The sequence below is a fragment of the Pelecanus crispus genome, chromosome 2 (assembly GCF_030463565.1).
Source record: "Pelecanus crispus isolate bPelCri1 chromosome 2, bPelCri1.pri, whole genome shotgun sequence".
In the NCBI taxonomy this organism is placed as follows: Eukaryota; Metazoa; Chordata; class Aves; order Pelecaniformes; family Pelecanidae; genus Pelecanus; species Pelecanus crispus.
This window is the reverse complement of record NC_134644.1, coordinates 153,151,609-153,170,568: the sequence shown is the minus strand read 5'-3', so window position 1 is coordinate 153,170,568 and position 18,960 is coordinate 153,151,609. Positions and strand designations below refer to the sequence as shown.

Below are 18,960 nucleotides of genomic sequence, written 5' to 3'. Positions count from 1 at the left end.
CCAGTATCCTTACATTCTTCTTTTCTTCCAATGTCTGCTAATCCACTGACTTGTAACATGGCTTCACGGGAGGGTAACTCCATTTCTGTGGCATAACCAAGCTTTAGGAGGGGAGGGCAGATAAATAAATAAACGGGAGCAACAAAACAGATATGCCATTGAAAAGGACTTTTGTTGCATGAAACAGATTGATTCTTTTAGTTTAGTCCATGGCTTCAGATTGGACCAAAACTGAGTGTCCCTGAACTCCAAACCTATCAGTTCTTCATGACTTCAGTCCTTCACCTGAGGGCCTTCCTTAGGGCACAATGTGTGCAACTTCCTTGAGAACACAGGATCGCGTTGCAGCCCTAGAAACAGGCTCAGAAGACACAACATTAAGCATGCAGTGTTACCAGGGTTTGCGACCTGTAATTTTATTTTTTTGTAACGCTGGTTGCTATGATAACAGTTTCACAGCTGCTATGAGCGAGCATACGAAGGTCCTGTTGAACTTTCAAGAGATGATTGGGAAGCTCTTCTAGTGAGAGGAGCTAAAGTTGGGTCTACTAGGGACGAAGGAGGGAAGAGTTTGAACCACCCAATCACCATGTTGGACAGGTCCAGTTCATCTAAAAGTATCTGTGCCACTCCCATAAAGGATTTGTGATCCATACGTCCATAGTCTCCCCAAACAATTATCTGTTAGCAAAGGAAACACAAGAAAATAGAAAAATTTCAGCAAAAATAATGAGCACTTCAGTCTGATTCGTCAAATGTCTCTGCTTATTTAATTATACTAATGAATGAAATATTTGACTGCTGACATAATTTAGTTCTGTGTATGCTAATCATGATGCAGTGACAGAGTTGACCTGAGCAGGAACAGAGCAGTTATCCATGATACTAAAGAAAGCCCAGTGAGAGAAGGAGCCCATACATAGAGTAGAAGCAATATAATCTACACCTAACTTTTGCTCAGCACTTTCTACTTGCATCAACAGTTATTACTGTAGTATTTATCTGCTCAACAAGTATTTGAAATAGCAGAACTTGCCAAATGAAGCATAAAAGGAAGTCTGAAACTCATTCAGTGAAAACTATACAGGTGACGCTTTCAGATTCAGAAGAATATTGATGCAAATTACCTGTAAAACTTTTCCTTGGGGACTTTCTTCAAATGATAGAAGTTGCTGATAAAGTGGTTCTAGCGTTTTTCTTGCTACCTTTGTTTTCTTTTTGGCTATGCAGACTCCATTTTCTAATAGATACACCTTTACATATGGTGCTTAGAAGAAAGAAAATAAAGAACAATAAGTAAAGAAGTCCAGATTTTTTGCATAAAAGATGCACTGTTCTATCACCATATGATAAAATCTGCCTTTTACTGGATCTATAACTTACATGAACAAAACTCCACAAGCAATATTAACATTTATTCACATGCAAAGCGTCCATGTATTTTCTTTACTTTTCTCCCTGGTATAATTTTTTCTTTACTTCTTTTTATATGTCTCTTTTGCCATGAAATAATTCAGATTTTGACCTGGAAAAATCAGATATTCCTATATATAGTATCCCTATACTGTACAGTATGCAAAATAGGCCTGTTAAGTAAATGAATGACTTGCACTGACTTTGATGAGATTTGGATCAATGCTCCAAATTGTTAATAATTTAAAATTATCTACAAGGTGAAAATCAGTGAAGAAAAGGCTCTGACACAATTTCTATTTTGGCAGAAGAGCTTGCTAAAAATATCATTATATTGTCCTTTTCACATAGTGTTATAGGACATCAGATTATAAAGTAAGGAGCAAGTATCAAATACTGGTCTACTTTTCGAGTAGGTACCTATTCTACACTTCTTGTTGATTCCCTCTTCATCCCTAAGATTCCTATCTCAGATCTTCAGTATATACCTTCCTTTCTGCCCCCAAACCAATGATGCATTTGCTATTACTAAAATACTTACGTGTCTTCTGGTAGCCCAGACACCAGTATGATTTTTTTTTTTCCTCCTGAAGTAGGGTTGATTTTTTGTATACCATTTCAATACATTATGCATGTCAGCGTACAATACTGTAATCTGCTGATACGTGAATTTGCTAAGAGTTTACCTAAGTTGAACAGTAAAGCCTCAGAAGTTGGGAGTTTGTTGGATTTTTTTGGTAGAATGCTATTCTTGTTGCTAAGATTTTGCTTCCTTACCTGGCAGTGTCTTTGAACCTGGTTTTACAACAAGGCCACGGGCTCGGATTATTTCTACTTCCAGTTGTCCTTTCTTGTCCATCATTCCCACCTGAATATCTCCTAGACAACAGAAAGAAATCCTGGCATTTTAATTCAGAAATACCTAAATATATGAAAAGCTATGGGAATTTCTAGGATGAATACGTGATGACTCGTATCATCTGTATTCCACCAATAAGTATGATCTGGATTTTAGTGCTACTAGATAATTTAACACTTACTGTCTTCACTGCTATTTACCTTAGTAAACAATTAAAAACCCCTGCAGTAACATCTTGTCTCCCATTTCCCATGCCCCTATCACTTCAAATTAAATACTTTTTTTTGTCTTAAGAATTTCAGATTAAAAAAGGCAGCAAGGGAATTAGTACAAAGCAGCTCTGTAAGACTGCTTGAAATCTCTTCACCATGCCTCCAGTTTAAGACAAGGTATGAAAAGATAACTTGTGAATATAAAAAAAGTCTGTAAGCACAGTAACAACAAGTACTTTGCATCTAAATTCCCATTTTTATTCAACACTATCCAAGTCATTCAGAGAAAGGATTGGTCTCATTAATCACATTTTAAAGATGGAAAACTGAAGAAGAACAGATAAAAGACTGAATTTTTCAAAGCACCTTTCTACTTTTGAGTGTCTTAAGGAGCATCCACAATTATGTTCAGCTTTGGCTGGGGTTATGGTTTTGGTCTTAACTGAGTTGTTCAAAACTGTACGGGAAATCCGTATTTAAAGACTTAGAATCTAGTTAATTCCTATGTTCTAATTAGCAGACCCAGTAGATTATATCCTATCTGTAGGACATAAATGCTTACCCATTGATGGTGTTGCCAAAGTCTGCCGTCCTACAAGCTGGGCAGGACCAAGTCCATCCAGAAAATCACTGAACTGGCTGTCAGCAGCCAACCTCACACCAGGGAAAATCAAACTAAAAAATAATATTGAAAAAAAAATGAAAAATGAATACACTTGAATTTGCCCTTTCATTTAGCATTTACAGTTTTGGTACTACTGCTCACAAGGAACTTACTTACACTGACAAGGTTACAAAACAATCAGAGTAATTTTCCAAACTTCACAGAGTTCAACAAGCAGCAATTTGGCCTCCAGCATATAAACAAACAGGTGAAGGAAGCACTAATACTCACTAAGTCTAATTTCCACAGTAATATTTTTCCATCATGCTCTCTTTTCTCAATATATTAAAGACCACTGTTAATTATTGTAGTATTCATATGACACCAGTTCAATAAGATACTAATACATGTCCTTACCAGTAACTTAGTTACATGAAGGTAAAATTGCTCATGTTTCTCAGTCAACGTGAACTCAATGGCTGAATGTCAAATATATCCAGTGAAATTATTACATTAGACTGAATACTGGTCACTACTTTTAAAATCACCTTTTAAAATCAGCATTCATTATAAACATTTTGTTGAAAATGTCTTTGAGAATGACATCTATTCAATAATGGAACTGAAATCCATTGTGGCAAATGACCAAAGTAACTTAAAATTCAAATTCTTGCCATAAATTATGTGTAACCCATTACACGGCAACAAGAACTAATGAGATTTGTAATGACCAACCATAAATAAATGTCCATCTCAACTGCATATAGTGCATCAACTTGGACGTGTCAGATATATTGTCCACTATAGGTGAACCGTCCAGTGCTGTGAATACCACTAATAAATCTATCCACAGTAAGATTTTTCTGGGCGATGTCTTGGACATACCACTCAGAAGTCTTTTAACTTGGGCATTTATGAAAAGCATGATACATGACAGTCTCATACTTCTGCCCAGATCATTTCTTCAGGACTAATTAGCAGAATCTTTGAAAAACTCTTGAGCCCAGTGAACGACACCGGGAAGTGCTCTGGAAATACTGTGCTCTGTAAAGCACAGACGTATGCAAGGAGTTTTCAGAAGAGAACTTGTCCTTTTCTGTGTTTTACCTGGTGCACTACACCTGCTTCCCCTCCTGCCACACCACATGCTCATGTTCTGACCCACCAGGTGCCTTTCTCATGGAATGGCAGAAATGATCCTCATCCTTCCTGCACCAACAATGGGAGACTCTTTCGGTCACAGGGGAAGACTTAGCCTTGGTCCATCAATGACACTAGCTTGTGAAGGGAATTCTGACTGAACAGGACCTACAGGGCTCACCACACTTTTGTCTAACTACCAGTTCCATGGAGAAACGCCAGGTAACCACAGTTACAACTGCTGCTTACTTTCCCTCTGAGCTGTAGCTGTTCATGCTCCCATCCGTTGACTCCCGGCTGGCCTGACGGGTCATCCAGTTCCTCATCTCCACAGCCAGCCCTGTCTCAGTGCTCCTCTGGACAGTGCTCCGCAGCTTCTTGCCCCCTGCTTCTGTGGAGACAAAAGAGAAGCCCCCATCACACTGCGCTGTTGCAGCTGGGCGGCCCTGCAGGGCACCAATGTGGGCAGCACACCACCACTCCACGTGGCAGAAACACTCGAAGCCAGAAATTAATGACCTGTACCAAAACTTCCATTTAAACATTACCATGTTTTTAATAATAGGCAAGCAGCATCGTAAATCTCTGTTACAGGACCTTAGTTCTGTCATCGCCTGCATTCCAAGGGCAGACAGCAGATGCACAACACAAGCCTGCCCACAGACATAACCAGATTTACACTATCCATAGTCTAGTGTGTTTAAAATACGTTTTCTCTGGATGAATACATCCCTCTTAGGAATTCAATTAAAATGTTACCATTACGTCAAAACCTGCAGTGTCTGAGGAATGTTCTAATTCAGATGAATTATTTGATTTTAAAACATTTGGTCATTATCTGCTAAATCAAGTTACAGATATCCATTAGTGAGGATAGTAAACAACAAATCAAGAACTCTTCCTATTCTTTCTTCTTTATTCACGCTTTTCTCATTTCACTAGCTGCTTTACCTTTATAACTAAAAAATACAGTATTGCCTTTTATGCACAATATGAAACTTTTTTACCACCTCCAAGAGTAACAATTTTTGTATCTGCTTGCATAGTTTAATTTTAGTTGTAAAAACAACAAAGTGACAGATAGCTGGGTATCAGACAAGGGAAAAAATATTCAAAACTTAATATAGGAGCATTTTAGTATAGGAATTTTGATCAAGACCTCATCTAGAAGATATATTGAAAGTACCACCAAAAAAAACCCTACAAAAAAAAGAAAAGAAAGAAATAAGTAGGATGGAAGCTTCAGTTTTTCTTTCATGAATAAGACAGTCACTCCACGTCATTTTAAATGCTGTTCCCCTGCAATGGGGCAGGGAATTCTGTATTCCAATTTCTTTTATCTGTTCAATACCCCCCTAACATCAGCACAGTGACGTGTGATTTACTGATAATATTATGAGAGCAATAACTCTAAATGTACACAACACCAAATAATATCAGAATTCTTAAATATTGAAACAATGAAGGTAGAGTAATATCCAATATCCTAGGATATCTAGGGACTCGCCCTCTTCGGCAGTTGTTTGCAGCCTCTGCTACCCTTTACACCTTCTCTGGCTCATCATGTATCAGAGGTCAGAAGAACTGCTGGACCTGTGGGGTCGGTGAAGCTCTACGGATTTGAGAAAGGAATTGAGCAATGGAGGATACTGTCCTGGGATAAAGACTCTCACACCCCAAGGAGAACATGTGAGTACAGGGGCTGGCTTAGAGTAAGAGGAACTGCACCCTCAGACAGGGAATAGGAGAGGGGCAACAATTTCAATGTCCACACTCAGTGTCACTCTTTCCTACAGGCTGCACTGTGGGTTGAAGTCTCCCAGGCCCTCCAGTCAGGAAGGATATGAGGTCAGATAAAGAACATGGGAATTTTAGTGAAGAGAGAGAGAGACACCCAAAACACCTTGAAACCTATCTGTCAATAAAGATTAATAACTTTGCAATATTAGCAGTAGTGAGACATTTCTATAGCAGTATCATGAGTGGTTCAAATCATATTGCTTATTAGAAGTCTTCTACACATTTCTTAAGACCATAATTTTTAATCAGTATATAAAAATAACAAGTAATAATTTTCCTCTAGAACTTTAGCTACCCACGTGAATTTAGTACCCAGAGTGAAACAATTTTTTTACTACGTCAAAACTACTTCTGAAAATGCCCATTACTATCTGATGCAATAAATACAAATAAAAAAGATACAGGGCTAACATGACATATGAAAAATGAAGGGCAGAAGTCAACAATTTCATTTCTATTGGGTTGTACTGCTCCAAGTGTCTGCTGGTTTTATTATTTATATTAAATTAACAAAAGCTGGCAGCTGTCTTCCAACACTGGTCCACAGTTGTTCTAAAATCCAATCATCAAAGAAATATTCCCACAAATCTGCCAGGGAAAAGCTGTGCTATAGTTTTGTAGAAAAGGTACACTGTGTCATAGTTACATGTGAAAGGCACACAACTCCTGAAGCCCCATGCTCTTTTCATTCAAGTACTGTTACAGGATATTACTCTTCTGTTGTAAGAGCTCTTTTGATTGGTAAGCATTCATTTTCGTTCAGCCTTGTTGAATGGTGGTCATTCTTGGTACATTGTTGCAAATATCACCTCTCATGCAAATTTAACAGAACATCTCCATCTTGCATTATTCTTCAATATCCTCATATCATGTATTTCAAAGATTTTGGGGTTTGGGATAAGTATGTGTTTGCATATGTGATATGTGAAGGAGTATATAGTAGCTTTTATTAATTAGTAAGGCAAATTGTTTTCTGAATTAGAATGATAAGCCCGTATGCTTTCACTCTAGCAGAACATTCACAGAAAAAAATCAACACATCTGTTGCACATCAATTTACTTAGAAATCAAGGCAGAACTGGTGCGATTGCCATTCAGGTCTTCATAGAGGCACACGTGTAGCTGTTCTTAGCATCCCTCTGAACCTTATTTTTAAGCAGTTTTACTTTCCTGCATTCATTTTAACTGAAATAAGCGCTCTGGTTCACATGAAGACAGGCTGACAGCTGGAGAAGATGCACCTTTGATACAGCATGAAAGTTAGGCATGCACAGTATATCCAACTTTGGTAAAAGTGTGTGTGGTAAACAATAATTATTTTGACCTTAACACTGAATTTAAGGAGGTTTGAAAGGAGGCTATGTGAATAACTATTTTCCAGTTTTCAGCAGAAACAGACAGAGGTCTCTGATGGTCTCAAAAGAGAAAGATCTGACCTTTCAGCAACAAGGGTCCTAATCATGATGCTGATGCTTCTTGAAATAAGAATTGAAGATTTTAACAGCAAAATGGCAATTTGGAATAGAAGTACAGAAGATGACCCAGATCACAGGCATGACTCCTGAGACACTGTTTTAGAGATTAATATCCTTTCAGATTAAGCTTAGCTAAACTAATATTTAATAATACACATGAGAAATGCCTACACTTGATTGCCCACAATGCTAGCAATACATTGATCCCTGGAAAAATGCAATAAATCAAAAATAATCCCGCAATTCCTCAAACAATTTAAAAGCAAAGACAGTATTTACATAACCCATAATTTGTCCTTCATAAATTCAGCATTAAAATACTTGAAAGATTGCAAGTGGCAATGAAAATGCAAAGTAGTTACTCAAGTAGTTATGGCTTTTGGTGCCATACTTCCAAGCTGTAGCTGGTAGAAGGCCTGGTTGAAGGTCTTACCACTCTAGCAAATCCAAGCTGTTTTCCCTCATTCCTGCCTGGAAATTAAAACCTCCTCTGTTGTGCTAATTCAACTACTTGGGTGGCTGCATTCTGTACTGGACCAAGCCCAAAAGGAAAAAAAACAACAATATGTTTTAAAGTTGTTCTTTTTCTTTTAAGACAGATCATTTCCCAAAAACATTTGTGAAAACAAACATACAGTTGAATGAACCCAATTGAAGGTGACACTAATCTCTTGCTAGATGAATGACTTGGGAATGCATCTGACACTAACACAGAAGTAAACATGTAACTGGTGCCACTGTAAAAGTGGGGGTTGGCTTTATAATCATAAAGTATATATACATATACACTCACCTCATGCACACTGTTTTTAATCCTACCAAATGAAAGGATGCGGAAACAAGGGAGTTTAGTAGTGTACTATGTTGCTAAGTATGTTGCTGACCACCTACACTGAAACTCATTTTACTCATAATTTACTGAACTCTAATGAAGAACATCGAAAATGTTCTCCAAATTAATATAATCTAATTGTCTCAGAAAGAAATTTCTCTCAAGTCCCCATCACAAAATATGGAATATATTATCTGAAAAACACTAGTACAGATTCTTGCAGCCATATTGCAAGGAGTGGAATAAATTACCAGAAATAATTGCTCTGGCATTTATGAAAGCACATTCATTCTTACAGTTAATCACACTGGTAATTTAACTAATATGGTTACTGCAAATAGACTCCACAGGCCACATTTTCTAAATTACACATGGAATTATTCGTTCCCACAACTTGGAGTACAAATCATTTGCAAATTAGGCGTGCAAAACTCCTGATATGATCTTCAATATCAGATGAGGACAAGTCCAAAACTGCAGTAAATGCAACAGATTACCTTCTGTGATCTGGGGTCTAGTCAGATGAAATCTGCCTCCGGTGGGGAGAAGCGAGAGCTCTCTGCTTGCTCTCAGCAAGAGCTTCCAACAACTGCCTCCGGATTTTCTCTACCTCCTCCCCCGCAGCGGCGCAGGGGGACAGGGAATGAGGGTTGTGGTCAGTCCATCACACATTGTCTCTGCTGCTCCTTCCTCCTTAAGGGGAGGACTCCTCACACTCTTCCCCTGCTCCAGAATCAGGTCCCTCCCACGGGAGACAGTGCTCCACAAACTTCTCCAGCGTGGGTCCTTCCCATGGGCTACAGTTCTTCACGAACTGCTCCAGCGTGGGTCCCTTCCATGGGGTGCAGTCCTTCAGGAGCAGACTGCTCCAGCGTGGGTCCCCCATGGGGTCACAAGTCCTGCCAGAAAACCTGCTCCAGCCTGGGCTCCTCTCTCCATGGGCCCACAGGTCCTGCCAGGAGCCTGCTCCAGCGCGGGCTTCCCACAGGATCACAGCCTCCTTTGGGCACATCCACCTGCTCCGGTGTGGGATCCTCCCCGGGCTGCAGGTGGATATCTGCTCCACCATGGACCTCCATGGGTGCAGGGGCACAGCTGCCTCACCATGGGCTGCACCAGGGGCTGCAGGGGAATCTCTGCTCCATGCCTGGAGCACCTCCTGCCCCTCCTTCTGCACTGACCTTGGTGTCTGCAGAGTTGTTCCTCTCTCCATCTGCAGTTTGTGCCCTGTTGGGTTTTTTTCCCGCCCTTCTTAAATATGTTATCCCAGAGGCGCTGCCACTGTTGCTGATGGGCTTGGCCTTGGCCAGCGGCGGGTCCATCTTGGAGCTGGCTGGCATTGGCTCTGTCGGACACAGGGGAAGCTTCTAGCAGCTTCTCACAGAAGCCACCCCTGCGGCCCCCCCCACTACCAAAACCTTGCCACGCAAACCCAATACATTACCACACACTGCTCCCAAGCAATGCTGTGGTTTAAGGCAGGCACCTGCTCCTTATTCTCTCCCACTTTTTAATGTGTTTAAAGTTGTATTCTGCCACTTTAATTTCACTGCTGTGCTGATGCCCATTCTTCAGTCCTAACTGACCCTTCAGCAAATTCTTAAGAGCATCAGACATCAGAAATTGCTTTTGTGTGTGGGGGGCATCCACCAGTTTAAGCTCTTCAACACTTGTGATCCCAAAAGGTTTTGAAACATTTTTACAAGCCTGAGTTGTTAACATGAGCTGGTTTTCCACATACATGGTAATTACTCAAAATTCCTAAAATTCCTGTGTCCCCGTATTATTATTCAGAATCACTACTGAACATGCTACTTATAAAAAGGACAAATAGCTCTCTCTGACAGCTTAAATATTGTTTTCAATACCTGTGCTATGTAGCACTCCTTGGAAATCCCAATTAAATATATATACAACCACAGCACGGAGGTTTGTTGCTTGGCTATTGCCTTGACAAAGAATTTACCCTGATAACAGCCAGCCAACGCACTGGAAGCGATCCCAGGGAATCAAAACTAAATAACCGTACCTGTAAGGATGAGAGGTGTTAGTACCAATGTGATTTCCACTTCTCTTTTGGTTAATTGGTTCTGACTATGTAACTACAAACTGGCTATGCAGACTTCTGGTTGGATCCTTTGTTTCATAGATGTTGACTACAGATTTTGATTGTAATACACAGCAAGAAAATAAACTATTTTTAAATTTTTTCTAATCACCTACTTGGCCCAAGAGAGACCAGGACATCTCTATTACATTTATGCTATTTTTTTCAAATATATGACTGCAGCACCAAGAAGGAATGTTTTCTTCAAATTTGTGTAAGACGTATTTCCAAGTCAGCTGCTATACTCAGATTTACTGAACTAGTAAAGAACCCCTTGGCTAGCCAGTCTAACTGCAGATCCATAAAGGCTTGAATCTAACTTGGAAAAATACTGTCGTACATTAAGTGGCTCAAATACAGGATTAAAAAAAAGTTTAGTTCTGATGCAATATAAAAATAGCAGACATCAAATGTAGAATTCATGTTATCCAACTACTTCTGTTTAGAAACATACAGCTCCTGACAGTGAGATGTGAATCAGGAACACATCTGCACACAGCCACTCAGGCCTTTCCAGCACTTCTGCAGAAGTCTCTGTTTCTGTTACTGACAAGACCATTGGTTTTCCAAGTGTGGGCAGAGGACACACCTGCCAAAAGCCTCATATGATTGCTGTAAAACTGAACACAGAGATATGACAAGGAAGAAGCACATGGCTTTGCAGCCCACAGCTGTACGTCCCACATGCCAAGTGATCTGGATGAACAGTTCTTCTGGAACCCTCATTCAGACTAGTTACAACCTCCACACAGATAGGTGTTAGCATTCAAACGCAACAGGTCTGACTTTGTGCAAATTTTGTTCATGTGTCAAAACAGAATGGTAGCATTTTCATCCACTTTGTACATCCTGTACAGCAATCTACATGACTACAAAAAGTGCAAAGCAGTGGGAAATCGGTCTCATCCCCAAGCTACTAAAATCCTGAAAAAATAGAGCAAGCAATTTGGTGGAATTACATTCTAATTTTCTATACCATTTACATAAGGAATCACTACATAGGTGCACATCTTCACCACAAGAGATCTTTAAACCCAGTCCTTGATTTTGCCAATGACAAAGAATGACCATTTTAAGTAAAAAGAAACCATCGCTGCAGTTTTGAGTGATTATGTTTTTATGTTTATATGTACTTTCAATTTTCTGTATGTATAGCATTCTTGTGCACTTATTAATAAGTTATTTCATGCAGTGCCAAGAGCAGATTAAAACTTCTTAAACACTGAAGAGTGTGTATATTGAGGAGCTTAGAATTGCTTTTTTGTTTTTGTATTACATGAACTGAGACATACTTTCTAAATATGTAATAATGACAGTAACACCATTCTTTAACCCAAACTTGATTATTTTTAGTATAGCTAGGGTCATTACATACACTGTCAGATGGATCTGTGCAGCACTTTTGAACGATGTAGTGTGTTGAAACAATTCAACACCCTCTATTAGGGCTTAATGAGATAGATGGTGCCAAGTAGCTGGATGGCTACTGAGATTACACAAATTAGAAACAGTTCTTCCTCCTAGCTTTGTCTAAGATGAGTAATGATACTATGCAAATATAATTATTTAAATAACCACAGTTCCCAAAACTCTGAGCAAATATCACACTGTAATGACCCACTTTCAAACTACTGCTGTTAAACATTTACCTCTCCAGTTGAAACAATGGCAACACAGCATGCCGCTGCTCTGACTACACTATTGATCTTGCCATTGAAAAATTACAATTACAGTATGTAGATATAAGTGAGACAGGTTTTTTTCAGGTTTATGTAGGTACCACCAAAGATGAAACCTGTCATACACCGTAGCTTCACGGCTTGCTGATACAGCCATACCTGAGTTATGTGTTAGCTATTCAGGTACATGCTGCAGTGTAACTAGCAGCTCAGACGAAAAATACAACAAATGTAAGAGAAATACAGCTTTAAAACTCTGTTGGGCATTTCCATCATATAGTCAGGTTGAAGTACATTGTACTTTGAATGTCAGTTCTTCTGCAGTCTCTTGTACTTTTCTGTTGCTTTTCCAGATGTTTCCCAGAACACATGTGTTTTGTTTGTCACACTCATTACTTTGCCAGTAACAGTATAGCTTTTTCTATGCTTCTTTTTTAAAAGGTCTTACCCACTTTGGCATCTACATCAACTTCATCAGTATAGTACCTGACTGTAATTGATAAAAACACTTGGGACTGGAAAGAGAGATGCAAATTGCTGAAAATGCCTTCTGTACTGGAGTCAGCCCAAGGAGCTGCAGAAGCAGGAGAGACCCAGCCCCACCACACTGATGGAAAGGCTGACTCAGCTCAGCCCCTGAGCAGTGCCCGAGCAGCAAACATATAAAAATATCGATCATAAACGTAAATGTCATACAGATTCTGTATGGAATGATTATTATTCCATATTCAAAGTGATTTTTACCTTCTAAGATGAGCCACCCCACTGTTGCAGGAGATGCACAGCAGACATCTCTGGCTTGTTAGCATCAATCAAGCCAAGGTCTTCAAAGCTTCATCTTTTACAGTGGATACCCTGCCACAGAGCAGTATACCCTTCTTTCAAATTCCACCTTGGCTCTGCCTACGAACATTCACCGTAAACAAGGTCATCTTTACCACCAAGGCCAAAAAGTAGGCCAATTCCCCCAAGAAAATGTAGTTATTCTCATTTTCTTCATTGCCTGATACTCCTACTAATACTTTACTCTTTTTAAGAGGATAATTTTAAAGCATAACTACTTCATGTGCAGGATTCTCTTCACTTTAATAATTACTGTGTTAATGAATTTATTGTTACTACTTCCCCCATTTTCTATTTCTGGTTAAATTATTGTCTGCTTGTTATTGTCTACTGGGACCTCCAGAGGGACAGTGTGATCTGGTGGCCTAACCACAGGAACAGAATCCAGGAACTGCTGAGCTTTATTCCAGCTCTACCAATGAGCAAATGATTAATCAGTGAGAAATGCCACTGAAGCCATTAACAGTGCTCAACTGAGCAGTTCAGCATACACTGAAGTAAGTGCTGATCCTTCACTCACTAGCATCAATGGCAACACTCCTGATCGAACAACCCCTTGAGCAAGTTTCCCAGACAGTTATCAGCCAGGTGACAGGAGCATATAATGTGCTTCTATTCCTACTAAACTCCTGCAGCAACACTCCGATACTTCTTTCGGTAGACATTAGTATGCAAAACTGTAATGTATCTTCTCCTCAGCTAAGACAACTAATTCTTGCTATTTTTGGCATGATTGTCTTGGGCCGAAGTACATTCTGTGGCTTTTTTTTTTTTCAATTGCCTTTTGTTTTTCTAACATACTGGGAGACCAAGACGCTTTCCAGTTCTTTCTGAATCAATTTATGTCTTAAATGATCATAAATTATCTCTTGAATTGTCTTCAGCACCTGCAAAGCATTTGACTTTCCCCTTGAATCTCATAGCTTTGCTGCCACCCAAAAACTTTGGCAAAAGAAGACATTAAATTGAAATATACTCCCTTTTGGCAAGCATAGTTCTGCACACAGATCTTGCCATGACTAGCAGTTCCATAGCTGCACTCCTGGCTGCTATTTAACAGTTTATATCAGTGTAAATGCAAATCAGAAGTGAATGCAAATATAAAAAGGAAAATGTAGCACAAATTTATTACAGCAAACAATACACACAGTGTAATTTGAGGAAGCACCAAGTTAACAGTCCCACTCATAAAAATAGATGTAGGCTTTCTAGTGACCACATGCAATCTGAGCCTCTCCTTTTCTCAGTGCATGTTGGATAACTGTAATTCTTCTCCAGTAACCTTCTTGTATGTAAGAATTCACTTGCTCTAGCACATTTTCCAGTTGCCCAGAGGAAACTTCAGTAAAATCAAATCCACTATTTTATATTATGTGCATGAAATTTTGCACTATGACTACGCAGACATCTAAAAGGATGTCACACACATTTACACTGGTCCTTTGAATTCAATGACAAAATTTCCTTTAATTTCAAAAACCCAGGACTTCAGACAAAATGTGAGGCTTGGGGTGCTTCAAGAGCGGATGGAATTCAGATGGGTACTGGTCTGTCCTCTGCACCTCACACCTCTCTTCAACAATTTCCATGTAATTTAAATCTGTTCCAAGCATCACTTGGTGCCAGTTCTCACTTTACAATGCAGGCCGCGCACTTTATCATCAATGAATCTAACAAAAAATGCAAAAGACACCCTTTGATAACCTTGATACTTTGACAACTTATGTAATTTGCTCTAGTACCATATGAAGCATTAGTTCTGTATGTGCACATGCACACATCAGAAATAAATTGATGATGAAAAATCTGATTTTTCAATACATTTCACTAGACACAGCTACTAATAATAAACGCCTTTAAGAATAACAAATGTGAATAACCTTGAAGGATTCATAAAACTGATCAGCAAGTAGGAAATGCAAGAGTGAATATCAGTTCCCTGGGCTGAAAACCTGGCTGACCATGACAAGTTCAAGCCTACACATGGCAAGTTCATGGCTGCCTGCTGGAAAACTGCAGCCTTTCCACAGCCCACTTCTTCAGTGCATTACAGCTTGGATGTCAGGGCTTAAGGAGTGTCCTTCTTTAATCAACTGACACTCAAATGGATCTTCTCAATCATCATGTTCAAAAACGGTTTCTAAAATTATTCTTATTAATACATTGTATTGAGTTACTTACTCTTCGTTTACTTCTGAACTTGACACTACCCATATTCTTCCATACCCAAAGATATACCTACAGGCCAGTGTATTCATTTCAGCACCTAATGAACAAAAGTCTTCAAGGGAGGATCACAAATAAATGTCTCAACAGGTCAGATTTTCTATTTGTATTAAAAATGTGACTGAGTGGGAAATGTAAAAGCACTCCTGTAGCAGGTTATCCTTTTTTAACCTATCCATCATATGCAGAAATAACTACATCTTGAGGATGTATAACTTATGAAGTGGGTTTGACATATGTCTTTTTCAGATAACCTGTAAAAGGGCATTACGTACATAAACATGGGAGTGCATGCACCACACCCACTTAAGGACACCGGTGATACATAAGTATAATTGCATAGAAGCACTCAGAAGACAACAAATTCCAATTTAAGTGCAGAGGTGACTTGCCATCAAAAAAACCCATCACATTTTTTTTCTTTATAGTCTCAGTGAGAACACTTGGGAAAAGAGTTCACCTGTCATGCCTGTCACCTCCTCTATAACCTGGTATGTCTAAAATCTCAGGTAGCAGAAACTCAGCTCCCTAAAAACTGAATAGCAATTATAGCTCTGCTTTTTCATTGGAATTACATGAAATGCATTTTCAAGTGTATCCTATGTCTAAATAGAACCAGATAACGTAAATCAATACAACATGTAAAAAAATCAGTATACATTCTTTTAACACTTCTGTTTAAATAACCTGCTAGCACAAACTAAATAAATCATTACGATTACCCTTAAATTAACATATATTCCTCTACTGACTTCCATATATTTTGTATTTTTTTGAAACAGTGAACGGTTTTAAACACACACAGATCTGAACAGAGGAATAAGTAAAGAAAGCAGACGAGAACAAAACAAATCAATACTCTGATTTCGAACAGGATTAATGCAATTATTGTAACTAATAATCAGGACTGAAAAGACAACTATTCTGTAATGATAGAGAAAAACTCTTTAAAGAATACCTAAGCATGTTTAGCATAATTTATGATATTTTCAGTGTTTTAAAAATGTGTGTTTTCAGCCATAGTGTTTAGAGGCATGTCAAAGGATTAAAAATGCCCTCTGAAGCCTACCCTGCAGTCTACTGGCAATATTTTGCAGCTCACTTCATTGTTCAAGGCAGGGAGCAGATGAGAGTACTGAAGGACAGCACATTTTGCTCCAGGGAGCAGCTTCTTCTCTACGGGAAGCAGCAACCTGGCCAGCCCCAGAATAGAGGCCAGGGGAAAGGCGAGGGACCACACCTCAGCATTTGCATCAGAAAAGGAAAGATGCTTTGGAGAAGAGACTTCAGGGACTGTTGCACATGGGAATATAAATCAAGATGCGTGAAGGCTGAGGGACAAGTATTCGCCACTGAACTCTCGGCCTCAGTTGCAGAAGGTGATACATGCATATGCAGATATTTTAAATACAGATTATGAATGGTGTACATACATATTGTTTGTCTAGCAGCACTGTACAAATACTGGTATCTTAATTTGATATTGCTCAAGTCTATTGAAGGTGCAATATGCTCCATTAATCTTAATGAAATTAGAAATCTTGAATTAGTTCTGATAAGCACTGGGAAGACTGTCAGCTCATTCTATATGTTAACATATCTAAATACACCAGATTATTTTCTTTACAAAACCAATATTTTCAAAACAAACTCATGAAACACAAGTTCTGTCATGGGTAGGGTTTGGTGCCATGCTTAACTATACATGTATGTTTGTTACACACATTCCAAATAGTAACTGGAACTTTCTATATTTCTTTTTTTTTTGGTAGCTAGCTTAGGTTCTGTTATTTTCGCTTTTTTGGCCACAGTTATACAGAAAATTCATTGCATTTCTCTTCTTTGTTATGTAAAGTTCTGGTCCTGCAACAAATATACAGAAATTACAGACACGCTTTACTGGCTGGACTTACTTCTCTGACTAGAGATTAAGTGTGAGTGAGACCTGCAAGGTCTACTTGAAGGCATAGCCTTCTACCTACAGTGCTGTTCCTAAGAAGAAGTTAAACAGGGCCAGTATTTAATTGTTCAAATCCGGCATTCTTTGTAAATTATGTTGCAATAACGGGCAGGGGGTACCTGAGCAAGCCCATGTAGTGTCCGACAACTACCCGCGAGGAAGCGTGTTTTCCTTATGAATGAGCAGAAAATGGAAAGATCCTCTACCCCAGTTTTTTTCCAATATAACTAAAGCTCAGCTAATCACTTCCGATGCGATCACAAACATCACCTTTTAAATCACACCTCGCTCGCCAGTTACAGGCGCTGTCCCACCAACCCCTCTCCCATCACAAGCAACTCCCCGGGAGCCGCGTCCCCGCACCGCCGCCCGCCCGCCGGCCGGGATGGGGACAGGGGCGCCCGACCCCCGGCCCTTCCCGGCTGGGTGCCGCTGCCGGGCCCGCCCCGGCCCCGGGAGCGACCCGGGGGGACCGCGGGCGGGGGCCCCTCGCCGCGCACACCTGCCGCCCCCGGCCCGGCCCGGCCCGGCCCGCCGCGGCCGCTCACCTCCGTCCTCCTCCTCCAGGGAGTTCATGCAGGGGAAGTAGACCGCCAGCGCCTCGAAGGAGGCGGAGAGGCTGCTCCGGCTCTGCGACCGCTGCATGCTGCGACCGCCGGCCGCCGTCTGCCGGCCCATCTTGGCCGAGCGGCACCCGCCTTTGGCGCGGTACAAGAAGCGCGGCGTCTTGGCGGCGGGCGGCGCGGAGCGGAGCGGGGCGGGGGGGAGCGGAGTCCTCCGCGGGCGCTCCGTGCGGCGGGGGCTGAGGACGGCGGGGGGCGCTGGGCGGGCTGCGCGCCGCGGAGCTCCGCTCTGCCCGGCTCTGCCCCGCTCTCTGCCCGGCTCTGCCCCGCTCTCTGCCCCGCTCTCTGCCCGGCTCTGCCCCGCTCTGCCCCGCTGCCTCCGCTGCTCCCGGCGGGGCGGGCCGCCGCAGCCAGCACGGGGCCGCCTACCAGCGGGGTGAGCCGTCAGCCGGCGGCGTAAGTCACCGGGGCGGGCGTGGAGGGGGGGGGGGGGGGGGGACGGCGCCCGTCGTGCGAACCTCGCCGGCGGGGCGGCCCGGCCGCGGGCGGCTGTAAATACCGACCGCGGCGGAGGGAGGACCGGCAAACGGCGCCGGGCGATAGCGGCGGGCCGTCCCACAGGCACCGCCCGCAAACTTTGTTCCTCCCCGCCCGGTCCCCGCTGGGCCGACGGGTGGTCCCAGCGCGGCAGGAGGCGGGAACGGAGCGCGGGGGCCGAGGGGGACACGGAAAATGGGGAGCAGGCCGCGGGAGGGGTGGCCCCCACGGCCTGGCGGCAGCGGGGGTCGGTCAGGCTGGTGCCGCTGCCGGCGCCCGTGGGCGCTGTGACAGGCCCGCAGCCCGCGGTGCCTGCGCTCTGGCGGTGCCCGCGTGGAGAAGAGCGAATGACGGGGCCACGGCAGGGCTGAGGCGGGAAGGGAGCAACGCCCCCGCGCGCGCAGGCTCGGCCGCAGCCGGTCGCCCAGGACCGTGTCCGGGCAGCCGGGAGTGTCCCCGCAGCCCCTCGGGGCAACCTGTGCCAGCGCTTGGTCACCCTCACCGCGAAAAAAGTTTTTCCTGATGTTCGGAGGGACCCTGCTGTCTTTCAGTTTGTGCCCACTGCCTCTGGTCCTGACAGCGGCCCAGCATCTGGCGAGGACTCGGCCCCACCACCACAGGCAAATGCTTCCCCTCTGCTCTACTTCAGGCAAGCTGTTCTTCGCTAAAGCACACCTGCCTCCTTAGCAAACAGGGGCGTATCTTTTCTG

General features: G+C 42.0%; 1 protein-coding gene across 44 annotated transcripts in view; it reads right to left on the bottom strand.

Moving 5' to 3' along the window:
• Positions 1-462: 462 nt before the first annotated feature.
• The window catches only part of RIMS2 (regulating synaptic membrane exocytosis 2), a 496,337-nt gene continuing 477,839 nt past the window's right edge, over positions 463-18,960 (bottom strand). For 42 of the 44 annotated variants that reach the window (XM_075728355.1, XM_075704496.1, XM_075728363.1 and 39 more), the window contains 5 exons: positions 4,478-4,619; positions 3,047-3,159; positions 2,191-2,292; positions 1,128-1,267; positions 463-681 (listed from right to left, as the gene is read on the bottom strand). In XM_075728355.1, coding sequence (XP_075584470.1) covers positions 463-681; positions 1,128-1,267; positions 2,191-2,292; positions 3,047-3,159; positions 4,478-4,619 — 716 coding nt within the window. Of the gene's footprint in view, positions 682-1,127; positions 1,268-2,190; positions 2,293-3,046; positions 3,160-4,477; positions 4,620-5,767; positions 5,786-17,694; positions 17,796-18,960 lie in introns of those variants that run through there. The other 2 variants (XM_075704523.1, XM_075704522.1) reach the window with 2 other exon arrangements.